Source organism: Fusarium tjaetaba (assembly GCF_013396195.1).
Source record: "Fusarium tjaetaba strain NRRL 66243 chromosome Unknown NRRL66243_c0000071, whole genome shotgun sequence".
NCBI lineage: Eukaryota > Fungi > Ascomycota > Sordariomycetes > Hypocreales > Nectriaceae > Fusarium > Fusarium tjaetaba.
The window spans coordinates 135801-162335 of record NW_023501267.1 but is presented as its reverse complement, the minus strand read 5'-3'; the positions used below and the strand labels follow the sequence as shown (position 1 = coordinate 162335).

Below are 26535 nucleotides of genomic sequence, written 5' to 3'. Positions count from 1 at the left end.
TTGAGCCAGTTTGTCAGAGCCGGACTGCACATCAACATAAATACTAGAAACAATGAGAGTCCTGTTCATAAATCTTGATACGTAATGTAAAGAATGGCCAAAGATTGTCCAAGACTTGGGCTGGCGTTCTTGATCTTATCAACTCAATGTTCCCTCGCCCAAGCACTGGATCCTTTGTTCAACATATGTCAACCAACGTGAAGCGTCTTTGTTCAAGAATCTCCCTTGGCTACCCACAGAACACCGTAAGGCTCTTTGATACTCGATTTAGATCTATCAGTTCCATTATTCGTCTAGTGTCATTCAGTGTTCATCCATTCTTGATTGATGCACAAAGAACTTGAGAAGAATCGGGCAAAGTTCGCAGATGGGACATCCATGAGAGTAACTATAATACCATTTCTAACCAATCGCCCTTGTCCTTGAGCATCTTTTTGTCTTGACTGGTTTGCTGAGACTTGACCATTGTGATGTGCGAGTGCATCAGATGGACCCCCTGGGCCGCATCTGCTTCTTTGTTGACATCTCTATCCAGCGATCGAGCGGGCCAGTGCCTTTTCAATACAGTCTCTTTACCATCAGGGCCAGCAAACCAGTGAGACTGGCACCCTCTTGGTCTGAGTGTGGACGCATCTCATATACTCAGATGCTGGGGAATAGCTTCATATCAGAAACGCCACTCTACCAAAAGAATATAATACGAAATTCTTGCTTTTATATCTACACATACTCTTCACATCATACCGCTCTGTTCTAGGCGACTAACCTTCCACAGGCGTACTAATTGTTAATGCTTTTCGCTATGCCTTCCAAAGAGTCCGTCCCGTTTTCCCGTCAAAGAAACGCTCAATTATCCTCGATTAACCCCAGTATACATACATATCTAATGGTCTTCACTTCAGATTCCCCACGTGTCCATCTTGTCCCTCTAATACCGGCTAGAAGTTGTGTCAAGAAGCAACAGAGCACCAAACCAGTCCGCCCATTTGCGCTTAACAAAGAGCCTCCACTATCTTCTTATTAAGTCCATAGCCTCGCCTAACCGGAAAACTGGAAGCGCGTGGCCTCGAGCTGGCCGAGTCCGTCGCGGGGTGCTACATTTCGTCGTCTGTAAGTATTGGTGAAATCTTGCAGAATCGCGCGCACATTGCTCATGGCGCTTGGGTCTCCCGATTCAAGCCTCTCCTTGATCTTGATCAGGAATCTGTTGGCCTCAGGAGGGGAAACAGTGCCCTCTGGTAGTAGCTGTATTGTATGCGAGACCCATTGGTGAGTCTGGAGAGGGACCAGCTCAAACGAAGCCAGCAGAACACCACTGCCATCAGCGAAACAGTCGCGGGGGAAAGTGATCATCATGCCCGCCATGACCTGCTTGACCAGATCCTCGCCAAGAGTAAGTAGCAAATTCTTGACAATGGCCTTGACCTCAGCAGCCGTTGCCTCCGGTAGCCTATCGCTACTGGCAGGATTATCGCCACCGTATGACAAGAGATCGCGGAGGAAATGCAGCGTTGAGGACAGAGGGTCACGCTGCTCTAGAGTTAGAGCGTAGATGGACGCCTCAAAGATAGACCTCAGAAGATGAGATGGAATGAGCCTCTGGGGGTAGTAGAGCAGGGCGTCGATCACAAGGCGGAAGAAGTCATCAATAACGTCAGGAAGTTCCTTAGGTTGTAGTTCTGTCATAACTCGGAGGAAGGTTGTTGTCTGGGCTTCAAAAAATGTGTAAATGTTCTCAGTAGTGGCTTGGTCAACGTGCTCTCGTGCTTCAGAGAACTCGCGCAGAATTGCTGAACTGGCCCACAAGAAACATCCTTCCCTTGAGTTGTTGAAGCCGCCGGCAAGCTTGTTTGCCATTTCCGGGAGCAAAGGGGTCATGGCCGTGCGGTGGGCAGTGACCATATTGCGCCAGCACCTGCAGACGCGCTCACAGATGGGAGTGAAGTTCAAGAAGTTGTCCAGTACGGTGGAAAGGATGGGGAAAACCTCCTGCCAGTACTTGACAGCAGGGTTCTCTTGACCTGGGCTCACAAGGGGCAAGACGTATTGAACAAAGATGGTGATGAGCTGCAGATGATCTAAAACGGTGTTAGTCTTGCCTCTTGACATGAATTCGGGCTTGCTTACCAGCGAGCGCCAATTTGCCCTCCTCGTCCGCAGCATTATTGGCTTTGGCCATCAAACGCTGAATCAATGGGTCGCAGTATAGCTTGAGCAATCGGTAAATCTCCTCCGTGGGCTGGCAAGCCACAACGTTAGCAACGCCTTCTGTGATCTCTTCCTTACTCAAGTCTGGGAGCTTATCCAGCACTTCATCATAGAAGGTCTGAAGCTGCAGCACTTGGCCACTCAGGAGGTGTTTGCAATCTGTGCAGAAGAACTTGATAGCCAAGGCAGCGGCGCGGATAATCTCCCTGGAATCCGACTGGAACGATGTGACGATGTAGTTGAATTGGGGCTCGAGATATTCCGGATGAGCAGCCGTCCATTCAGTATAGCGACCGAGTACCATGATGGTTGCGAAACGGAGCTTCTCGTGGCTCGGCATCTGTACGAGGAGAGGCATGAGCTGGCGAAGCACAATGCTCTCATCCTTGTCCACCATGCGACCGAGAGCGCGCATGGCAAATAAAGGCGCCTCCAGCTCCTGCCAGTGAGGTACCGAGTTGTCGTTCACTTGGTTGGCGTACTTTGACATCCAAAGCTGAATTGCTTGGAGAACCTTGGTGAGACAGTCCGTAACGCCCATCACCTCGCAGCAATCCTTTAGTGTGTCGCCCATCTGGTGTCGAAACTCTCTGAATTTCTCTTCCTGCTCGCGATCTCCGTCAAACAGGTCATTTTCGTTACCCGAGTCCGGCTTAGGGTATTCGAGGTGCTTCAAGAGAATATCCACCAACTTGGAGTAGACATCAACTAGCTCAAGCCGACCTTGGATATAAATCTCCAGCACAAGATAGAGCTTGAGCTCGTACCAAAAGTTAAAGGTATGCTCAATAACATCGCGCTCCTTGTCTCTCAAGGCGCATTCCAGCACAGCGTCAACCAGTGGTCGGAAGTGCGTAGGTTGGCGGGCGATTCCAACGACCCAGCTTTCCGCAGCAGTTGCAAACACCTTGGTCAAAGATTTGAGTGTCTCTGTGTCATCCTCCTCGGCTGCCTTGGCCACTTGGGGCTTCAAGGAGATGATTCGTGGAAATAGTAGCTCGATGATCTCCTGACTCTCGTCCACGTCGCTAGTCTCTCTAAGCATGGTGCAAAGACACTCGGAAGCCTCCTGGCTACAAGCATCGCTGGTTGTGCCGTTGAAAACAATGTCCATTAGAGGCGACTTGACAACATTGCCTACTGGGACCTCTCGGAGCCAGGAGGTGATACACTCCATCAACTGGGGGTTCTGAGCTGCTGCGGCTGCGACAGATGTCAGTATCCTGGCAGTGGTGGAAGGCCGTGCAACTTACGTGAGGACTGAGAATAGTTGATAAGGAGTTGTACGACCTGGTCCGCATTATCGGCCAAGAGAGCCTGCGTTCGCATCGCAAGATCTTCTTCCTAATTCCAAACAATTAGACTTGAACTGGTGTTGAGGTCGACCGGATTTGACAATCTCGAAAGAAGCGAATTTCCGATCTATGGTTGCGCGATCCACGTACAGACAAGGTGATCTTTCGACCCTCGGTGACTTCTTCAGGGAGAACCCTCAGGAAATCCAGAATGCAGGCGTGACTCTCGGGGCTGTCACTAAGCGACTGAACGACAGAAGGCAGAACATCGTTCCAGTCCTTCATTTGGATCGCTAGAATGGCCAGACACACACAGAGCTGGACACGGATAGGCTTGGGTCCCGGGGCGAAGTGCTTTAGAAGTAGGAGGATTTGGTTTCGAAGGGCAGGCAGTTCGCTCGCAGGAACTTGGGTAGAGAGGTCGTATGTGATCTAGAAGGGAGAAGTTAATAGTGAGGCCGAGGTGTAAATCACAATCTTCAAACCTTTCCACGCAGGGTAATGGCCGCAAAGAGGGTTGCCTCTGGCTCAGCATCGGACTGCAGAATACCCATTATAGTTGCCCATGAATCCTTCTATACATATCCAACATTAGCGAACTAGCCGTATAGTAAGGAGCTTCCAGCGACGCACTGATTTCTGAAACCTCTCCAAGTACTCGTGGGCGTGCTTCTTGGCCTCTTGCTCCCCGCTCCTCATAGTCATAACAGCAGCCAGCACATCAGGCGGCGCAAAAGCCTCCTGGGCCCCGTTGGAAGCCATTTCGTCTTGAAGGGCGAGCAGAGGATATCAAAGTTGAGTATCGGGGTATATGGCTATGATGCGCACGATCGACCCTCGTAGGTAGTGGCGCATGCAAAGGGGGGCAGCAGTTAGGGTCGATGAGGCTCCGATGGATCGCGAGGGAAAACTTTGGCGAGAGTATAAGTCGAGAGAACCAGTTGATAAGGAAGGGAAGAATGGAAATATAGTACGAAGCCCAAAAGGCAAACAAGTTCGGAAATTCAAGAGAGCAGGTGATTCAATGACCTGGCTAAAGTTTGTTTAAGGTCAGGATAAGTGCCTACCAGAAGTATTTACGATTCTTAGGTTGCTCGTCATGGCGGGGCAACCGCCCGGATATTAACCGACATCTCCAAGCTTGACTAACATGGCGCACCTCATGGACGAAAGACATCCACATCTCTGGTATGATCAATAACAGTTGAAAAACACGAGACTCGAACATTCGATTCGTGATACCTGATAACAAAGCTTCGTGTTTGTGCTGAGAACAGTTTGTCAACTAGGTACCTTATCTAAACAACAGCTGAACCTATTGTACGTGTACCCGCCTGGGAATATCACGTGGCCCAAATCTTATTCCATGCCCTTCGATTTTAATGCTATAGATCTTGTCGTGGATATCGCGAAGTAGAAGATTCATGTACTCCGGCTTTGACCTCGCCGTTTCCAAGAATAAGGCCATTGAGTCTACGGTCGTGAGTGTCTGTGGGAATCTGAAGCTCCGACGTAGCAGCTACCATCTGTTCTGTCAAGGCCAAGCCATACAAATGTAGCGGGTTGTCATGCGCTATGCCCTTTGTTTCGAGTCTTGCCATGTATCTGTTGATAAAAAAGTCATAAAAGCCCTTGCCGTGACCAAGGCGTCGAATCGACCCTGACTGGTCAAAGTCGAAGGCGACTCCGGGCACAACCATGAAGTCTAGAATTGCAGGCTCTGAATTCTGAACGTCTGAACCACCGAGTATACGTATTCTCGCATCGACAGTAGTTGGGTCCACGCTGGGAATCCCCCACTTATCCAACTTGAGGCTCTCATAATCATGGACGTCTTTTAGGTGAACCATGTCCATTACCCGAGCTGGAGTGTCCGGTGTTTGGAAAGGCGACTTATGTAAGTAAGGAACAAAGACCTGCTTGCCAGCGGACAAGGCATGGCGCACAATAGCATCTGTCTGGACCTCAGCCGTCGGCATAGACAGATAGATGCTGACGCGCCGAGCATCCTTGTAAGGCTGGAACTCTTTCAAGGCCTCGAAAATACAGCGACCTGCACGACTGGTGTTAGGGGAAGCGTTCTACGAATAGACACACGACATGGTAATGAGTGATTGGTTGGTTGTCATACTCTGAGTTGTGATGGAGTCCTGAGTGATCTTGGACAGCTTCTGCTTCATGAGACTTCTCAGCTGCTGCTTAGCAGCAGGAAGGGATGACGCCATGGCGAGGCTGACAAGACAGATGAACCAAGATGGTGGATTGGCGATTGTTCCTGTTTGTTGGTGGAAAACTGTATTTTGGATAACGTGCTGGAGAACCCACCACGGAAGGATGCTGCGCTAAGAATAAAAAGCTCCGGGTGTGACACGCCCTTGGGACCGACGGAGCGGATACGCGCCGAACCCAAATCGCTCTCTGGCGTCATCGCCATCATGTGAACGGAAGCCGACGCCGTCTAATGTTGAGACATGACAGGCAGCATCGGCGGTGAGGCCCGAGGAGATAAAATGAAAGCCTAATTCCACTTCAATAGTCTTTGAATCTGGATTTCAGTCGACAATGGCGGATGCTGATGAAAAGACGACAAAGCGAATGTTTGGAGGCTGTGGATTGCTCGGCTGTTGCGGAGTCTGTACAAGGAACCTGATGGTAACCCCCACGCGAAGGCTATGGGAATATTTGGGAGCGGCAACCATCGATCTGGGCTTTGGGAGCGACGAAAAAGACGGCTCAGTACGTACTAACGACTTTCATGAAGACGGTGTCGACCTGGGGCTTCATAACACTCATCAACTGGCAACCATGCATGACTGTCTGTAAGCACTGTATAACGTAAGGAGATATTATCTCCACCAGGTAGGTAGGTAGCAAGTAACTAGGTAGGCTGCAGACCACGATTTGAAATGCAATTGATATCAGATTGTTTGAATTGCCAGGTCTCGGATTGGCAGAAATTCTCAAATGGCACAGGTAATTAGAGCCTGGTGCTACAGACCATGAAAAATTGTCCGTGTCTCATGGTTCACCATGTGCCAGAAAAAGCTCATCATTTGCAATAGGCGACATTCTATTGCTCAGAAGTTGGGACGAACAACCCAATCCTCGCTAGCTAAAGCCATGTCTCAGGCATTGCTGACGAGGAACAAGTTTGAGCATGGGTGGTTAACGCGTGGGATGTCTGAAATGAGGATCCGAATTCCTTCAAGGGACTGGGGGTGTCGTAAGAAATGCTTTCAAGGGTCCGCTGTCTACCTTATAGAGAGGAATGGGATTCGCTCACTACCAGATCGTTTCGCAACGAGACAGAAGGCTCAAGTATAATTGCTCGATTACTAACAGACAGCGGCAGATCTACAAGTTCAGTATCATAAGGTTCGGAGGCTGTTGAGCTATCTATCTGGATCGTCAAGGGGTCAGGAACGGTTCCTAGATGCTCTCATAGCGACAGAGACGACCAAGCAGGCCAGACAGAGGACAGCCAGGGTACCATTGGAACACACAGGGATTTGGTGTGTGATTGTGATCACATCTTTCGGGTGTTATCTAATCAGATCCATCAACCATCCTCAGAAATTTGAACGTTCCCTGTAGCCTGTAGCCGAGATGGGGACGCCAGGGGTTTTGGTTCGGCCCGCTTGTTTGCTGCCGGTTGTGATGAGGTGCTTGGTGCTCAGTGCGCCTTGGAGACGGGAACAAGGGTTTATATGACTGAGAATAAGGAAAGATAGAGATCAAGAGCATCTCTGTGGTTTGTGAAACACCAGTATGCTGCAGCCACTTTAAGGCTGTGAGTAATACCTCTTGTGTCTGAATTGGTATGACACCAAAATCTCCCAGAACTATGAAACTGATGAACAAATGGCCGGCAGACAATGAACATCCATGTGAGATGAAAGACAGCCAGCCATTCATTCATTTTGGCAAAGATATGAGTGTTCCCTTGTGGAATGGCACTTGTTGGCTGCCCAATCATTTGTCAATTGCAATTGGATAGTTTTCATTCCTGGCACCTTCATGAAGCGTTGTTTGTAAGTCATGCAACTATCAATAGTGCTATTCAGCATGAAATTCATCGCCCACATCAATGGTCATGTGGTCTATTCTTCTGATACACCGCATACTCTCTGAATCGTACCAAAAGCCATTGCCCGAGCTGACTACTGTACTATTAACTCATGTCAAATGCTCAATGCACAATGCTCAATATTGTCCTGCCTCAGTACCTAGGGAGACTGCCGTCATCCCGTCACCGACTCCCCTAGTCATCCGCTTCATCTTGGTCACCACCCACTCAAAACCCTTGAACTCCCCACGCGTAAAGACAGGGCTGTCCTCCAAAAGCTCTTGCTTGCTTGATGGGCATTCCCGTAACGCGCCGTGGCCTTGCTTTTTTTATGTCTTTCTACCTATCACTGCCTTTCTATATGCTTTGTTGTCATTAATGCCATCCACCTGCTGTCAATTGGATCCAATACTTTTGAGGCACTTTGCTAGCGGACGGCCCCTCTAACCACATTCTCTTATGGTATCAGGGCCCTTTTGATGTTGCTCCATACCATTACAAGGCAATGCCACACGCCAGATCGATGAGAGCTGGAGCCCGTTCGATCACGCCCCTCAAAAGCCGCTACCTATTTCGTTCACGCTGGCTTGGCTTGTTAGTCAACGATAGTGTGGATATCATCCATATCCATAGCTAGAGGTAGGGTAGCCAGCCAGATATTGATTGATACACCACGATACACGCCCCCGCCATGGGTAAACACACCACCAACTCATCCTCGGCCTCCATCTCCTCCAGTAAACGAAGCCTAAGCCGCCAATCTTCAGCGTCTTCGTCCCTGGCGGAGAGGGTTGGAGACAGGGTTGCTGGTGATTCCCCTCCACTCCGCCAGGACGTCGCCCTTCAGCCCCTAACATCCACATCCACGTCTGCATCCTCATCCTCTGCCAGGTCCACCGTGACTGTCTCACCCTCACACCCAGTCCAAGCCAAGGGTCATGTCTTGCCGTATCAGGCTCCGGCCTCTCATATACCTCCTCCATCATTAAGTACCGCTGCTACCCCAGCTGCATTTGCATTTGCATTTGCATCTACACCTGCATCTACTTCTATTCACGCTTCGGCTCCAACCTCAGCTGCTGTTCCACCGGTTCTCGTTGGTGATCAAGATGCGGCGCAGCCTCTTCATCATATCGATTCCGACGATAGTCTAGATGCCATTTCTCAACCCATTGACGACACTATAGGTATGGCTTCCAAGAAGACGCCCTTCTTGCGCTCCGCCGCCGCTCGCTCCGATGCTGCTCCCTACGGTTCGGTCTCACTAACACCCAGTCGCAATAATTCACCCGCTGGTAGTGATCGCTGGGATCCCGATTCCCACCAGCTTCGTCACGTTCCGGATACAATGCGCAGCGAGACCTCGCACCGCTCCGTCCTTGGCAAGAAATCATCCTCGAGGCTATCCGAAGAAATCGATGGCGCCGTCCTAGTCTCGGGCCTTGAAGGCCGCCTGGGCATTACCGAACCTACACATACTGGTATTCTCGAGGGTAGCATGAAGGACGACTTGTCTGAAGATGGCGCACTGCTGGATGACGCCTCTTCGGCCGCATCAGATTCTGACTATCAAGAAAACTCGCCTCACGAGGCTGTTCGTGCCTCTGTTCCGCCTACAGACAATACCACTCTCTCCATAAATACGCCACGCATGTGGTGTCTCTCTGTCATTTTCGCCATTCTAGGCTCTTCGACCAATCTGTTCTTCTCCTTAAGATACCCCAGTGTTGCCATTACTCCAGTTATTGCCTTATTGCTTGTCCATCCTCTTGGACATTTGTGGGATTTTGTGCTGAAGCGTCCTTATGACCCCGAGGAGGAGTTTATCGATGGTGTACGGACGACTTCCGTCAGTGACGATTCGCATGGGCCGCATAAGATCAAGAGACGCACGCGTTGGAGGAGATGGTTAGCGCAAGGTCGTTGGAACGAAAAAGAGCATACTTGCGTCTATGTTAGCAGCAATGTTGCATTTGGCTTCGCCTTTGCGACAGATGTTATTGTTGAGCAGACTCAGTTCTACAATCAGGAAGCTCCTATTGTGTACCAGCTTCTTCTCACTATATCCACCCAGATTCTCGGTTATGGCTTCGCAGGCATAACACGCCGCTTCCTTGTTCGACCCAGTGGAATGATCTGGCCCGGGACTCTCATGTCGGCAGCTATGTTCTCGACGCTTCACAAACAGGAGAACAAACCTGCCGGAGGCTGGACCATTAGCAGGTGGAAATTCTTCTACATCGTCTGGACCATATCCTTCCTCTTCTATTTTCTCCCTGGACTACTTATGCCGGCACTCAGCTATTTCAACGTCATTACCTGGTTTGCGCCCAAAAATGTAGTTATCGCAAACCTGTTCGGCGTCTCCTCCGGCCTTGGGCTCTTTCCCCTGACCTTTGACTGGGCGCAAGTGACCTACGTTGGCTCACCGTTACTTGTTCCGTTCTGGGCTGCTATGAATGTTATCGGGGGTTTAGCTGTGGTAATGTGGATTATCGCACCTATTCTCTACTACACCAACGTTCTCTTCTCATCGTACATGCCGATTCTTTCGGCTGCTGTTTTCGACAACACGGGCAAGGTCTACGATGTCAGCAAGATTCTCACGCCTGATTTCCTCTTTGACCGAGAGGCCTACCAGAGCTACAGCAGAGTGTTCTTGCCAATCACATACGTGTTGAGCTATGGTGTTCAATTCGCTGGTCTGGCTGCTCTTCTGACGCATACTGCCTGTTGGCACGGTCAGGATATATGGAGGTCTTGGAAACGAGCACTTGAGGAGGCTCGCGAGGATGGGCAGCCAAAGTATGAACCGGTTGCGGATTCTCCTGGGCCTTTACCACGGCAATCGCTCGACGAGGACCATAGGCGCATGTCAACATCCACTTCTCATGTAGATGGAATTATTAGCCGCGAAGATATTCACAGCAAACTCATGAAGAGATACAAGGATGCCCCTCTGAGTTGGTATCTAATCACATTTCTCTCCATGACTGCTATCGGCATCTTTGTTGTTGAATAGTAAGTCTCCGCCCAAGTTTATTCAATTGCCTTCCATTGCTAATTGGTCTAGCTATCCCGTCCATTTGCCCTGGTACGGCCTCCTTCTCGCGCTTGGCCTTGGAGCTCTGTTTTTCATCCCCAATGGTATCATCATGGCCGTCACAAACCAACACAGCAGCATCTATCTCATCTGTCAACTTATCTGCGGTGTTGTGTTCCCCGGTCGCCCCATCGCAAACATGGTTTTCGTTACATACGGCTACATCTCATCAGCGCAAGGTATCAAATTCGCTTCCGACCTTAAACTCGGCCACTACATGAAGATTCCTCCTCGCATCCTCTTTCTTGTTCAGATCGTCGCGACACTTGTCTCGTCGCTGACTCAGATTGGTGTGCTCAACTGGATGTTCGCAAACATCAAAGGCATTTGCACTTCAGAGGCTCTCAATGGATTCACCTGCCCCATTGCAAGAGTGCACTTCAACGGCTCCATTCTGTGGGGTGTCGTTGGACCTAACGAATTCTTCGGTCCGAAGGCCATATATCGTTCCCTGGTCTGGTTCTTCCCCCTTGGCGCTCTCCTCCCCATTCCCCTGTGGCTTTACTGTCGACGTAACACCTCTAGTATTCTCCGCAAGGTTAACCTCCCTGTTATCTTTGGCGCCATGTCCTGGATACCTCCTGCAACAGGCCTCAACTTCTCCGTCTGGGTACTCGTATGCTACGTCTTCAACTATCTTATCAAGAACCGCCACAATGCCTGGTGGAGCAAGTACACCATGACCTTGAGCGCCGCCCTCGATTCTGGGCTTGCCTTTGGTATAGTAGTTGTCTTTTTCGGCTTCATCTACCCTGGGCTTGCAAAGAACCTCAAGTGGTGGGGCACTGAAGTGTACAAGCAGGGCTGTGACTGGCAAGCATGCTCATATAATACCCTCCCAGAAGGTGAACGCTTCGGGCCCAAAACATGGTAGGAAGTCGACGATGTTGGAAAAGGGGAATTTGTTATTTTTTCGGAAAACACTGCATATAGATTCTTATCCTCGCCATGAGGGCCACAATGATAGACAGCATGGACAGATACGGTTGGCATTATTACAAAGGCGTGGTTTATTTACATTGATTCAGAGGGTAGCATCAGCTTTGACAGTATAGGCAGTTTCGGTTCAGCATCAATCGACATGGCACGTTGCTTTTGAACCAAGATAAAACTCGAAACTTGGTTTCTCCGTCTATCATAATGCGTATTCCTACCCGCTTCTTTACTGCGCTTACGGCAGATTATCATAGAATACAGTGTAATTAAGTCTGACGTTTGTAACTTGCCTGGTTTTACAAACCAGAACCATGCTCATAACAAGTTCAACCCGTCTATTTCTCAGCTTCCCAATCAGGGTTCTGCAAGTTTGAGTCAGCACGCGATGATAGTTTGTTAAACATTGTGCGACTTACCTTCCGCAAAATTACTAAGCCTTCTAGAGTGCTGTTGAGGCTGATGTACTCCTCATCTTCCAGCTCTGCTCGCTCACCATATCCGAGCACTACAGGTGTGCTTTGAGTTTGCCAGCCAGTGATTGTCTTGGGACGACCAGCTTGGCCAACGACATCGACGGCTTGACCCACACGGACATTGACCTTGAGAGGCTTGAGGTCTTCGTCCAAGGTAACAAGGAAGCGGGGGTGCATGGCCGTGACAAGGAAGTAGAGGAGGTAATGTGACTGGCCGGTGATAAACTCTTTGGGCTCAATCATAGCAACAAGAGTAGCAAGCAGACCAGCGGCCGCTACACGGGACAGAACCTGACGATCGGTGTGGAAGGGACTGATTGATAGGGTACCCTTACCCATGTGGAGGAGACCCTGGGCGATTCGCACCATAAATAGAGCATCCTGGTCACGGTGGTAATAACTGGCGAGTTGTCGAAGCAGCTGAGCTAATCGGGCATTGTTGGTGCCTGCACCCAGAAGACCCATGGCAAAGATGGCGTTGATAGCAACCTCAGGATCATTGTCGTGACTGTATCTTGAGAGGGTATCGTACACCTTCATTTGAGGGTTGCTGGGGCTAATGAGACCCATGGCAAGGGGCACAGCTTTTCGAATGTTGGCCTCACCGTAGTGCATGAGATGACCGAACTGACGCAGGACCATTTCTTGTCCAATATCTTCACCCATAGCCACAAGTGCAATACCAATTACCGCATAAGCCTGTAGAAGTTCGTCGCCCCTCTTCTCTTCAGACTCCTCTTGATGCTCATTGCAGATATGGAGAAGCTCCTGGATCTTAAGGACAGCACCAGTACCGGCCCAGGCGCAAATCTCAGCCATGACGGCCGTCGACTTGGCCATAGGATGCTCGATGGCCTTCAGGGTTTCGAGGATAACATCAACCTCTTCTTGTCGTCCAAAGAACAGAAGACCAAGACCAAGAGCCAAGAATCGTGTCCACTTGTCAGTCAGTTGGTTTTTGCGATCATCATCCATTAGAGTAGTAATAATGGCCTCACTAATTTCCGGGTGAGAAGAGCCAGTGAAGATAAGACCGCAGGATAAAGCAGCCATTGCCGAAATCTGCATATCAACACTAGCATCAGATATCATGGGTAGCAAGTGCTCGAGAACCTCTTCCTTGTTAGACCCGGCATAAGCCAGTCCAAGACCCATGATGCAGGCAGTCCTGACGAGGGGGTTAGGATGTTCAAGCTTGTCCTGATCAGCCAACAGGGCAATAGCTGGATCTGAGTCCATTACTACGCCCGAATTCATGATTCCAATAGCAAGCATTGCGCCAGCCGAAATCTCTGTCTCTGAAGAGTACGTGTACTTATCGATCTTGTCAAGCCCATTCTCGATATCCCACATCAAAAGAGTGCCCATGGAGGCAACGGTAGACATCATGCCATCGGCTTTGGTCTTCCAGACCCAGGTCTCCTTCTCACCGTCGACGAGCATCATTTTATCGTTGCCGAAACCAGCATTCACAAAAGCATTGACGAATGCCGCTGCAAGGTTATGCCGAGCAGAGTCCAAGTTGGTCATTCCTGCAACTCGACTGCTCTCCAGGTGGCTCTTGTAGATATCCTCGGTAGTCTTTGGCTCCAGGATGTTGAGCTCCTTGCCCAGTGACTTGAAATGTTCCGATAGCTTCAGGTTGCCGAGGGACTCTACAAGGGCAGTGTTCTCTTCGGACTGGTCGTCGGCATTGAGAGCTATCCTTTGCCGAGCAGTTAGAAACGCGAGCTGCTTCTGAAGGGCAGGGTCTTCAGCCTTTTCGAAATCGGACTTAATGAGTTCGTAATCGTGTAGACGAATTGCAAGGACCATAGCCTGTGCAAACTGCTTGTATTCCATGTAAATGTCGTGTGCAGTCTTGAGAAACGTCTCGTTGTCGGGGTAGGTGAGGAGGTTCACCATCGAAGACATGTACAAGCATACACGAGCGTATGTGTTCTCGTCCACGAACTTGGGCATTTCCTCAATGATTTCGAGTTCGCTCATAAGATCCACGGCATCGGCCTCGGCATTGCTCTTGAGGAAGAGGGGGATCAAAACAAGCGCCAAGTCGATCAGGTCCTTGGTGGACTCGTCATTTGCGATTCGCTTTCCATACACTTCTCCAATCTCAAGCGCGAGATGTCTGGTATACTCGTGGCCCCACGAGCTGATGTCAGATGAAGGCGCTTGAAGTCTGTAAAACAGTGTGTCTTGTCGGTCTTCATCTGAAAACGTCATACCGATGACGGAAAGAACATCCGCCAGCGAAGTCCTGTCTTCGCCCTCGGGCCACTGCTCGAAAAGTTTCGTCAAGGACTCGTAATGCGGTCGTAGGAATTTGAGGGGCTTTGGAACTGCTGTCATGGATGACGTGGACGTCTTTATCAAGTTCTTCATTGCTTCAAGGGCGGGCTTGTAAAGTTCCGTGTTTGGCTCCTGTATGTTGTTTAGACCATTGAACCAAAGACTTGTTTGCGGATAAACTTACGGTCAAGCGCTCGACCAGCAATTCAAGCTCATTCTTCAGTTGTTGGTCCTCCTCGTTGAGCTCCTCCTCAGCAGCTGGGTCCCTAGTCAGTACATCATTTCGTGCAAACGGCGGGGCCTCATACTCTCAATTTTCTCGTCCTCTTTGTTTCCGTTTGTCTGCTGCTTGTCCTTCTTCGCATCGTCGACGGCCTTGCCCTTGCCCTTGTCGGCCGCCTTGGGCACCTCGCTGTCTTGAGCCATGTTGATGTTGTAGGCCTAGACGCCTGGTAGAGTCAATGAATAGACTGGCAGCAGAAAAAAGACAGAAAAGTAAACTACTGTATGAGCCTGAGCTGTATCCTCAGTGATTGCGGCGTGTCAGTTTTGAGTGTTGTGCTATGTGGTCGTGGGTTGCTGTGGATGGAAAGTGATGGAGGCTGCTTGGCTAAGCTCAAGGTGCTTTGCTGTAGGTAGCGGTAGCTCTCTGCTGGGTTACGCGAAGCGCTGCCGCCTGGCTATCCCCAGCCTCATCACGTGCAATCCAGTACAAGGGGACCCATATTGCCAAGCACGCAGACTTTTGATAACGAGCGATAAGATCTTCGAGAAAAAATAACCCCACCATACAACATCGACCCCTCCGACTTCAAACAACAAAAAACATCAGTTTTCAACAAATCCTTGAGATAGAGGTTCAAGAATTTCTCCTGGAACTCTCTAGATAAGTGCCCATCATGAAGTTAGATACACGGGCAATGCGCCACCTCGCCTCTGAGGATTGGCGAGTTCTGACAGCAGTATGCATATGCCCTGTTCATCACAGTTTGACACAAGACTTAAACCAATCATAGGTCGAAATGGGAAGCAAGAACCACGAACTTGTCCCGACATCATTGATCGAAAAGATTTCACGCCTTCGTGGTGGTGCCGGAAGCGTTCATAAGAGTATCTCAGCCCTTGCCAAAGTCGGTCTCATTGCGCGCGTGAAGGAGGCAAAATATGATGGATATCGACTCACATATGGTGGACTCGATTACCTTGCACTTCACACCTATGCCAAGAAAAAAGATGTCTACAGTGTAGGAGACAGAATTGGTGTGGGTAAAGAGAGTGATATCATGGTTGTGGCGGATCATAGTGGCACCCAACGAGTCCTCAAGATCCATCGACTGGGTCGAATTTCTTTCCGAACCGTCAAATCGAATCGAGACTACCTTAAGAATCGACAATCTGGATCATGGATGTATCTTTCACGGCTCGCTGCCATGAAAGAGTTTGCTTTCATGAAGGCTCTACGTGAAGAAGGCTTCCCCGTCCCCGAGCCCATTGCACAATCACGGCACACAATTGTCATGTCTTTAATAGACGCTTTTCCTCTTCGACAGATAGCGGAGGTTCCTGATCCGGCATCTTTGTATGCTGAACTCATTGCTTTGATCCTCCGACTCGCCAAACAAGGACTGATTCATGGTGATTTCAATGAATTCAACATCCTGATCAAGGAGAACATTACCAAATCCGAGCATGGAGAGGAGACCCTGACACTCGAGCCTGTCATTATTGACTTCCCCCAAATGATTTCCATGGAACATCAAAATGCCGAGATGTACTTCGATCGAGACGTGAACTGCATCAAGCGCTTCTTTGAGCGCAGATTTCACTTTGTTCCAACAGAACCCGGTCCCTTTTTCAAGCATGCGAAAAAGACAGTGGGTAAAGATGGCGTGAAACGACTCGACGCTGCGGTGGAGGCTTCTGGCTTTACAAAGAGGATGTTGAAAGATCTCGAGGCTGCTATCAAGGAAAAGGGGGACCAAACGGCTCAATATAGTGGGGACGAAGACGATGAAGATGAAGGTGAAGACAGTGACGAAGAGAGTGAAAACAGTGAGGCAGATAACACAGAACACCCTCATGATGGCCAGGTATCAGGCGGTCTACTTGGCGACGATGCTATGGCTTCGAAAGAGGATATGGTAGAGGAGAGTATGTCAAAACTGACAGTATAAATGAAATACAATGATACCCATATCTTAGAAGACTCAACAAGGCCAACCAAGCATGTCTTCGCTCGCAACAAATCTGCGACGCAAAGTAACTGAAGGAATTCTATGACATTAAGAAAATTCTCTCTAAACGCCCTCCTCTGACTTTTTTGGCGCGAAGCCCCCGAATCTAAACTACAAAAGCTCATGACATCATATCATGGCATGAATTCCTCGAGTGTAACAGCTACCTCAGACCATAAGATGTTCCGCAATGGCTACACTGTTGATGCTTGAGCCAAACACTCCAAGACAGAAAACAACGAGAGACGAATGATAAATGAAAGCGCGGGTTCCGGCGTCACCAGACAGATAGAAATCCTTTTCAACAGTTGGCAGTTCGAGATCTTAGATCTCCTTCTTGATCTCCCTCTTTACGTCCTTCTTGATTTCCTTCTTGATTGAAGGGGACGCATCGAAGGATGAGCCAGCCACCACTGCATCCACGTGAACGGTGGTGTTCTCACCGCATTCGGATGAGGCGGGTGTGGCAATCACTTCATCGGTGCTCCCGATAGCAGCCGTCCTATACCAAGGGTTAGAAAAAAGTCACAGAACCCCGGGGCAGCCCTGTCTCATACCCAATGGATTGACGCTGAGAAGCCAGGCGTCGAGTCTCATTGTTGGTATCGGACACAGAGGGAGCCGGGGGCATGGGACTAGGAAAGTGTTAGCCTATGTGAAAAAACAATGTGCATCAAAACTAACGGCCGGGTGATGGGGATGGCTGCTCGTCGGTTCTGGGCGTGGTGAGGGTACATGGAGCCACCATAGCCGACGAGGGGTGTGCCGTAGGCCCCGATGTTGTACTCGTTCGTTCGGAACTGACGACGCTCAGCGGTGACTCGCTTCAGTTCCTTCTGAGCTGGAGTATCAGCGTAGCGAATGTTCATGAGAAGTCCTTCATCGCCAACACTCGAACCATGGAACCTCTCGATAACTTCATCGCAAATGTCTCGGTTCTCAAAGCTGTGCTTCTGTTAGCCACATACACTCATCCTTGGCCCTGAGAACCTACCGAGCGAAACCAACTCCGCGGCTGTTCCCCATGCTATCACGAAGGATCTTGCTGGACAAGATCGTATAATCCCTGAAAATGGCGCCGAGCTCCTAGCAGCAGTTAGAGGCTGTAGAAAATATTGAGCCATGGTTTTCAAAACGTACCACTTCTGTCAGAGACTTGGGAAGATTCGAGATGTACAGGTTGGTAGAGTCGTCGTCGCCCTCAGCCTTGAGACGAGAGTTGAAAGACTCCTGAGAAAAAGTGTCAGTTTACCTTCTCAACACTCATCCATGGGTTTGGGGAACATGCCCTAGCAAAGCCGACTTCGTATCCAAGACGATGGAATCCGCGAATACACATCTCAGAGTGAGCAACGTCAAAGAACTTTGCGAAGCCAAACCTTGTCTTTGTTAGTCGTTGTTTGTTCAAAGGTTTGCGTAACGAAACGTACCCTTTGCACGCACCGGTGGCAGTGTCAATGATAGCCTTGGACGTCTCAACTTCACCGAAACGGGAAGTGAATTGATAGAGGGTATGATCATCAGTGGTCGGGTAAAGGCCACGGATATAGACATTGCGGTTGCCGGGGATTCGATTTTCGAGGCTTTGTTCAAGGCTCTTCATCTGACCTGCAGGCGTGAAAACTGCAGGAACTGCCGTAGGAATGGCTGGTTCCTTTGCCAAAATCTCATCCAGGACGTGATCAGACACTGGAGAAGGCTTTGCCTTAGTCGTAGCTTCGACGTGGTGAGAGCCGAGGAGTTGGTGGGGAGAAGGAGTTGTGTACGCTGATCGATCGCTGTGAACTCGGGGACCATGCTCACGATGTGGCCAGCTCCCGTAAAAGGGGGTAGCAGGTGCAGACTCTGTGGTCGAGTAGGAGCCGCGGCGATTCTCCAAACCTGGAACTTCGGACTGAGTTCGATCACCACGAGGATGTCCAGCATTGGCGCGAGCAGGGGTGAAGGGGATGAGAGGCCCGGATAGAGCATATGGGTTCGCATAGGCTCCATTCATCTGGTAGCCAGGATAGGCCGATTCATTCGGGTGGTTAAGGGCAACCGACTGTGAGCCTGGCATGGAGGCAAGAATGAGTCCATCGGGAGAAACCATGTAGGGTGGTGGCATGGGAACAGGCGCGCCCTGGGGAGCAGACAAAGTCATGCCCGTAAGGCTCAACCCCTGAAAGTGGCCCAACAAAGCATTGTGATCGGTAGAGCCAGGGATAGCGAGATGCTGAGGTCGCCTATCAGGCTGGTTGGAGAGGAAAGGTGCCGCACCAGTGGCCTGTTCGATGGTTGCCATTGAATGAGGATGTATGACTGAGATATCTAGGCAAATGTCAGTCAATTTTTCATTTCGTCGTGATAAAGGCCGCGACTTGGTTGGGTTTAAAAGATGAAAAGGAATATTGCTGGGCCAGATTGAACATCCAGAGGGGTAACTACAAACACCTCACCTCACAAGCAACAGATCGGCTGCAAAAGGCAGTGCAAGATGCGAATAATCGGTGGATGTGTGAAAATCTGGCTGTATCCAGGTTGTCAGTTGAGAAATGCATGTGTGGGTGACGACCAAAGGGCATGGCAACTTGGTAGGGTTGGTGCTCCCAAGTACTCGAACAGAACATCCAACACTGGTATTGCATTGACGAGAGAAAGGAGTGAATGTGTGAGAACAGAGTGACTAGGGCAAAGATCTTACCTCAAGGGCTTGAATGATGATCAAGCAGTTGATGGGCGAACTCTGGGGTACCAAGACTGAGATGAAGCGAGGGTAAGTAAATTAACCACGATAGCGTGCAAGATGGAGTACAGAAGAGATTGGAGGTATGAGGAGTGTCGAATGAGGTCTGTGGAAAGAAGATGAAGAAGACAAAGAGAGGACGAGAGGAGAGGAGGGAAGATATAGGGGAAATAGAGGAAGAGAAAGGATGAAGCAAGCACCTACCTAATAGTGCACAAAAATGATGATGCCGGAAAGAGGTATACTGATGAAAGAGGAAGGACCTTCTGCTGTTGAGAAAGAGGCAAGAATGATGCTATCAGTAAAACCTATGTCCACGCAAAAAAATGTTGTCAAAACACTGTTGATGTTGAGTGACAAGGTCGGATGAAAGATGTTTGGATGAATCTTGAACAATGGGGAGGAATAATAAGAAGAAGAGGAAGAAGAGAAATTCAATGCGGACCCTGTGACAGCCTCAGGATTTCTGACAGTGTCAATCTTAGGAAGGTGAATTATTTGTTGTAGCTGGCAAGAGCTGCGAAGCGAGGTCCTGCCTGCCACTTCCACACAATGAATTATATTGGAAGGAAGCACCTCCCAAGTTTGTAGAACGACAGGAGCTTGTCAATATTATGTAAGTACTTCAGGATTAGACAATGAAAAGGGGTATCATGGGTAAGAATCAGAATAATTATGTACCTTGCGTAGAATGGTTGAGAATATCTCCAGTGATAATCACGTTGTCTGCCTATTGTTCTGTTGTCAAATGCGAACCAGAGCGATGGATACTTGGGCAGTGGTGATATTCGTGCGAGGACCGAGGCTATCCAGATATCAGCATGAACAGCATCGCGAGCATCAGGAAACGCAATGTCGAAGTCCATGAAGCTAGGTAAGAATCCAGAAAGACCGAAATTAAAGCCAGTGAAATGACAATGAATAGGAAGGCTATTGTGGTGACCGATGAAAAACAATTTCAACCAAAGCAACATACCTGCGTTGGTTGCTAAAGTCGGTTTTTAGTGTAGTCAACGTAAGTCTTTCGTAGATGTATCCCAGGTCATAAACATGCAGAAGTAATGAGGCTTGTTACGGAAAGTCAATATGTTCTAAGGTCAGTATCTAGATTGGTAGCTGAAATGCTCTGGATCTGAAGCCCGTTCTTGTATAGGTAGACAGGTATGCTGAGAGATGGCTTGGATCCTAGCTGAAGAACACAGACACTTGTAACGGGGAGTGTACAAGATGTCTCTTTATAAGAGTGTCTTCCGTATTCTTCTAGGCAGGTATCTTGTCCATGGCTCATAGCGACAAACAGATCTCTCACGCGGACCAAACCAACCATTTCCCGGCTGCTCGTTCGAGCTAACATTTCGGTCTCTTTGGTGCTCATTTTCCTAAAGTCTCGCGCTCCGATTCGTAGAAAAGATGCAAGATCTTGTCACACCAGGCGTGCATGTTCGCCATCCCATTCCTTGAACGACTGAGTATGCATGTCACTGTAAGCTGCATGTTCGTGATGCTTTTCAATCCTTGGTTGTATTCGAGTATCAGCTTTCTAGCTCCTGACTTGTCTAGTATGTTTGGTCTGTGAGATCACATATTGCTTTTCATGTGCTCTTTTGTATTATTGCAGTTTGCACCTGCATCAACCGCTCGGCTTGTCTTGTGTGGGCTGTCCATGCGTTTGATGACTTTCTTTTTGGTCAAGTCTCAGACAAGCCATGTTTTGAATCAATACCTGGGACGGCTACTTGCTGTAAAGTGAACATCGACTTCTTTTTCTTTATGTTGCCATCATACGAATCCAGATTCTGCAGCCCTTGGAACAACAAAGACTCATAAAATTCCTCGGAGAATTTTGCAAATCAGCGAGCCAAAGAGCTTGTGAATTTCTAAAGATGTATGTATAATAAATAAATGAAAGAACTTAGATTCATGTGGATTGTAAAGCAGGTAATAATTGGTCTTTTCTATCTCGATTATCTCCATGCTAGAGTGTTCTTGATTGAGGTTCTGACGAGAATTTCATCATATGTTGTCGTAGTCAGGATCAGATTCGTCCGTTCAAGAATATGAGTACAATTATCGGCCTCCCTGCAATGCTTCATAAGAATCTTGTGACCAACAGGAGTCTGTGTACTTGAATTCTCTCCGCTTCCTGCTCGAGCCGTTTATCTTTCCGCCTACCTAGGTATCTAGGTAAGAAATGTGTGTTTCTCGTTGATTCTTATCCTCGACCGTTAAAATATCATATCTTACCCAAAGTATAGTTCATCTGGCAAGGCATCTCCTTCAATTGCTCAAATGCTTGGGTTTGGCCCTTGTGACATGGTTTATGATATCCTCCAAAGCCACAACATGGTACCATTTACCTAGTACCGGGTCGTTGGATTTTATGTCGAATGAGAATCGACTACATAGTGACTAGCGTTCATGCATATTTACGGAAAGAGATGAGTTTTACGATGGTGATATGCAAGGGAGAGAAAATTCTAAGCGCATCAATCAGTGGTGTCAGCAACCAAATACACACTGTAGTACAGGGTATGCTCACTCCGCGTCCGGGTGGTTTGCGCATCAACACGCCGGCCCATCCATGACTGCACATCCAAACGATGAATTCGAACGTTTGTCTTCATTTCGTTCATCATCTTATACTCAACAGCAGCACTGGCCAAGATTTCAAACATAACGTTTTGATTCTTTAAATCTTATACTTGGTTCGTCTTACTAAGGTAGCATGAGGTGATGATTTACAAACTTGCTTCTGTCGGCAAGTCCGTGTCTAAGTGGCAGAAAGGCTGTTACGACGCAGATAACCAACGCTCTCTCGGACAGGTTACAAACGATGACAACAATGTAGATGCCGCAAACCATATACCGCAATGTGCCGAGCCATCCCAGCACCATCCCTCTAATTTGCTTCAAGAAAACCCTCGAGTCTACTTCGTATGCTCGTCAAATATCACCACCACGGACATAATATCGCAGTAGAGCAGAACACCAACCATGAAACCTGAAGAGTCATCGCCGCTGATGACTTCACTTTAAATTTAGTATGCCATTCGCCCCGTTTTCTATGACCAAACATCCTCCTGTAATTCTGAGTTAGCATATGCGGTTTCCTTGCGGTAGAGAGGGAGTAACAAAGTCATTACATACCTGGTATTGGTTCGCTGACCTCATGTTCTTAACGATCTCCTCGCCCTTGGCCTCAGAGACCCCACGTCCCTCGGCAATGATTTGTGCCAAGACGGTATTGACCTCACGGGCCATGTGGGCTGCATCACCGCAGACATAGAAATAAGCCTTCTGGGAAAGCAGGTCGCTGACCTCCTTGGATCGCTCCTTAAGTCGGTGCTGGACATAAACCTTCTTGGAGCCCTCTCGAGAAAAGGCGGTGATCATCTCAAACTTATCGCCAAGAGCCTCCTTGTATTCCTGGAACAGTCAGTATAAACCTCGAACGTTTGAATGCTATGTTGTCTTACCTGCCACTCCTTCTGGTACATGAAATCCTCTGTTGACTTTCGGCAACCAAAGAATAAGAGTGTCTTTCCAACCTCAACACCATCACGGGCTTGCTTAGCACGCTCCTGAACGAATCCGCGGAAGGGAGCGACACCAGTACCAGGACCGATCATGATGATAGGCTTACCAGGGTCCGAGGGGAGCTTGAAGTTGGAGTGACGAACATGAACGGGAACGTGGATGCCATCATACTTGTTGCGGGGGCCTGTAAGCTCGTAGCTCTGACCGAAAGGTGCAGGGTTGGGGTCGCCGTTTTGCTTTTGCTTTAGGGCAAAAAGATAGTTTGTGGCAACACCACGGAAAGGATCATCTCGGCCAGGAATCTGCTGGGACTCAACGACGGCAGTGATGGAGATCTTCTTGGGCTGAACCAGAGACGAGGAAGAAATAGAATAGTAACGGGGCTGAAGCTTGGTGAGACCCTCGATGAAGGCAGAGAAGGGGATTTTGGTCCACTTCTCGCCCTTGCTGACGCTGGCGAGGAAACGGGCAATGTTGTAGTAATGCGGGCCAGTCTTCTCGTGGAAATAATCCTTGTCGCTGCCAAGGCGGTTCATCTCAGCCTTGATATCATCGTTGGGAGCGAATGCGGCGAGAGTAGAAACGAATTGACGTGAAACAGGAGCGCAGATCTCGAGGTGGTATCGCAGAATGGCATCGTAGGTTGTAGGGTTGGGAAAAGGAACCTTGGCGGTTGGCTCGAGAGCCTTGACAGTGACAACGCTGTGCTGCTTGCCCGAGAGGTCGAGAATATCCAGGAATTTGTTGACCTCCTCACCAGGGTTGGTAGGCCAGATAGCAATATGGTCTCCAGTCTCGTACTTGAGGTTAGAACCGCTGATGTCAACTTCCATGTGGAGGCAGTTTCTGTCCTTGGCGGAGAACAACTCGTAAGATTCAGCGATAGGGGCAATGTAGGGGTTGTGGGAGTTGAATGGTCCCTTGGCGGTGCCTTCGAGGTGAAGCTTGTTGGGCTCACCGAGATACACTTCATTGGCTTCAGGAGTCAGGTCGTCGCGTTCGTTAATGGCAAAGATAGGCTCGTAGACGGCTTCACGCTCTTCCAGTCCCATTTTCTTAGCAAGGGCTTCCCACATGGGATCCTTCCAAGCCAAGAAATCCTCTTCCATGGTACCAGCACCATCATCACCCTCGCCAGCTTCACCAATGCGGTGAGCGCCAAGTTTCTCGAGAGCCTTGTTAACATTGCGGACCATAGAGTTGTAGTGCTCATAAGTGTTGTTTCCAAGACCAAAAGCAACGTAGTTGAGGTTGCCCAGCGGAGGATCATTGCCCTCATTGAAGCTGGCATCCTCGCCGGTAATGAACTCATAGAAGTCGACCGCGTTATCGGTAGGCTCGCCTTCACCATAAGTTGCGAGAACGAACATGACGATGTTGTCACTTGGGACGGTATCCAGGTTGTCGAAATCGTAGTCCTCAAGATCGGCAATCATGGTGTTTAGTCCATATCGACTCTTACCCTCCTTGGCGAGGCGAGAAGCGTAATCCTCGGCAGTACCGGTCTGAGAACCATAGAAGACAACACAGTTCTTGCCGGATTCTTCCATTGCCTCAACGATGTTCCTCGTACGGCCCGGCTTAGCAGCGCCGCCGGCAGCGAAGCCATTCGCATAGGGGTCCTTGGTAACACCCCATAGCTTGCCCTTTGTAAAGTATGCAACCGTTCCGAGGAAGATAACGCCGAGGACGACGATGTCCAGAGTGTCGAGTTCAGCCATGATGGCTACGAAAGCGCTGGGGCGGATTCGTGGTCAAGAGGTATAGAGCCAGCAAACACAACGATGCGGGTGACAAAATCAGGATCTGCCGAGTTTCAACGAGATTTCAACGTTTTTGTCCCAATACTCATCGGCCGGAAAGGAGGCGGGGGAGGAGGACGAGGACGAGGAGGAAAGTGGGCTGTGGCGTGAAGTGTCTAGAAAGAGAGTCAGTTAACAAATTCGCGCTAAAGTAGGAGATGACCCGAGGATCCTTTATCGTGCGAGCTGAGATTGCTGGACCGCACTTACAATTTGAAGGATCAGCACTAATCATGAACTTTGGCCACGTAAACCCATCTACTCAGCGGCCAAAACCCAACTCTTTTTACGACTCGTAGCTATTATGGAAATACCTACCCGGAGCAGCGTGAAACGAAACCTCCTCAAAAGGGTAAAGGTGTGTGCTACTCAGAACAGCGACGGAATGCCACAGTGGTCTTTATCTCGCTCGGTTGTTGGCTCGGATTGAACCGTTAAAGCCGGGGTTCTTCTTGTTGTTGGGGCTCAATTGCGGGATTGCAGGGGTTCAGGCCAGAGTCGCTTTCGAGATGGTAAAAGTGTCTCATTCACTGTCGAGTTGGTGATTCTCTGCCGTGAAAAGAAAGACGCAGTGGGCTGGATTACTTGACCGCGCAGACGCCTCAAAAGCCAGAAGGGGATAGAGCAATGAAGAAGACAAGGAAACTCGGAACTTGATATGTGTTTTCCACTTCCTTTCCATGGAGCGACCTCGCAGCCGGCGCCCGGAAGATCAAACGGTAAGTGACGGCGGTCGAATCAGGAGATACTGCGGCCGGTACCGGCGGGGTTCCGAAAACGAGCATGCTCAATATGTAGGTATGAAGCCGCCATTTGCACGGAATCTTGCACTTCCCGTCATCGACTCCCGGCCGACTTGACTGGCCTCGGCATATCGAGCAATAGCATTCTTCATTCTTCAATCTCTAGCCTCCATCCCCGCGTTTTTGTCCCGCGTGGTCATATCTTATCGACTATCTTCGTTAGTTCTGCTCCTCATATTTATGTATCCAGCAAATTTACCCCAAGATCTTCGAATCACCTTGCAACATTGGACTTTAGTTCCGCCCTGAATTCTTTTGCGGAAACTATCCCGATGTTTCGATCCGCGGCTCCTTTGTTGAAGTGCCGAGTGCACATGCACATGCCTCGACCCCTCAAATTGAAGAAAACTTGTGCAGTCCAGAGACAAACAGTCGAACACAACATCCAGTGTGGCTGTTATCAGCAGGCTACTTACTATATAGGTATCTGAATCAGAACAATAGAAAGCTTGGGCCTTATTTACGAGTCTTCCTATGTGGCACTTACCTTTGTTTCTTTCACATCCTTTGCTACCAAGACAGCCTAGGGTACCATTGCCAATTTATTTGCTCAAAGTCAATCGATTACCCACTGGAATGCGGGACATCGACAACCATGACACAAGAATGTCTCACATGAATTTCTGCTCATTTTGTATGCAGGTACTATATAAACAAACGCTTGTGGTTTGGCCAGGTCTACCAAGCAGGTCGCATTGCTTAAAATATTCTTCTGGTCACCCTTTTGATAATATATGTTGTGTTCTAATTAGCCTCAGCTTCTTGAATGGTGCTTCAATGTAGTCTATACCCTTTGTGTTCTGCAAGCGAGCTGCCAGGATGAAGCGGAGATATCACAGATACTATACGGAGTACACAGGTCCCTGACTCATGGAAACCTCGCTTATACCACCCCTTCGCATGATGAAGTTGTGTGCGGTGCTTATACCAGTAGCGAGATATTGAACGACATGGAGATCCATTATGCTAACTCAAGGGTTATCTTTTAAGCAATTCCACACTGGTACAATGATCAGCGGAGCATAGCGGAGGAAACAAGTGCTATTACGCTGATGAGCATCTGG

At 49.1% G+C, this 26535-nt stretch overlaps 7 protein-coding genes across 7 annotated transcripts; 2 read left to right on the top strand and 5 right to left on the bottom strand.

The window, feature by feature from the left end:
• Positions 1-1038: 1038 nt before the first annotated feature.
• On the bottom strand, positions 1039-4265 carry FTJAE_3845 (importin MTR10; the record flags this gene model as incomplete). The annotated part of the gene is made up of 6 exons (XM_037350187.1): positions 1039-2078; positions 2128-3411; positions 3462-3552; positions 3654-3935; positions 3989-4078; positions 4137-4265. 6 exons carry the CDS (start codon positions 4263-4265, stop codon positions 1039-1041), a joined length of 2916 nt encoding a protein of 971 aa, XP_037209097.1.
• Positions 4266-4888: 623 nt separating this feature from the next.
• On the bottom strand, positions 4889-5728 carry FTJAE_3844 (5-formyltetrahydrofolate cyclo-ligase; the record flags this gene model as incomplete). Its single annotated transcript, XM_037350186.1, has 2 exons — positions 4889-5556; positions 5635-5728. 2 exons carry the CDS (start codon positions 5726-5728, stop codon positions 4889-4891), a joined length of 762 nt encoding a protein of 253 aa, XP_037209096.1.
• Positions 5729-8260: 2532 nt separating this feature from the next.
• On the top strand, positions 8261-11546 carry FTJAE_3843 (sexual differentiation process isp4; the record flags this gene model as incomplete). Its single annotated transcript, XM_037350185.1, has 2 exons — positions 8261-10590; positions 10643-11546. 2 exons carry the CDS (start codon positions 8261-8263, stop codon positions 11544-11546), a joined length of 3234 nt encoding a protein of 1077 aa, XP_037209095.1.
• Positions 11547-11943: 397 nt separating this feature from the next.
• FTJAE_3842 (26S proteasome regulatory subunit rpn-1) lies at positions 11944-14796 on the bottom strand (the record flags this gene model as incomplete). The annotated part of the gene is made up of 4 exons (XM_037350184.1): positions 11944-11970; positions 12025-14502; positions 14555-14628; positions 14679-14796. 4 exons carry the CDS (start codon positions 14794-14796, stop codon positions 11944-11946), a joined length of 2697 nt encoding a protein of 898 aa, XP_037209094.1.
• A 473-nt stretch (positions 14797-15269) lies between these two features.
• Positions 15270-16544, top strand: FTJAE_3841 (atypical RIO RIO2 kinase; the record flags this gene model as incomplete). The annotated part of the gene is made up of 2 exons (XM_037350183.1): positions 15270-15332; positions 15387-16544. 2 exons carry the CDS (start codon positions 15270-15272, stop codon positions 16542-16544), a joined length of 1221 nt encoding a protein of 406 aa, XP_037209093.1.
• Positions 16545-16928: 384 nt separating this feature from the next.
• Positions 16929-18888, bottom strand: FTJAE_3840 (sporulation-specific 5; the record flags this gene model as incomplete). Its single annotated transcript, XM_037350182.1, has 7 exons — positions 16929-17106; positions 17162-17239; positions 17289-17549; positions 17599-17690; positions 17745-17810; positions 17857-17983; positions 18035-18888. The coding sequence occupies 7 exons, from the start codon at positions 18886-18888 to the stop codon at positions 16929-16931; spliced, it is 1656 nt and encodes a 551-aa protein (XP_037209092.1).
• A 3503-nt stretch (positions 18889-22391) lies between these two features.
• On the bottom strand, positions 22392-24587 carry FTJAE_3839 (NADPH-cytochrome P450 reductase; the record flags this gene model as incomplete). The annotated part of the gene is made up of 3 exons (XM_037350180.1): positions 22392-22409; positions 22477-22755; positions 22806-24587. The coding sequence occupies 3 exons, from the start codon at positions 24585-24587 to the stop codon at positions 22392-22394; spliced, it is 2079 nt and encodes a 692-aa protein (XP_037209091.1).
• Between the last annotated feature and the right edge of the window lie 1948 nt (positions 24588-26535).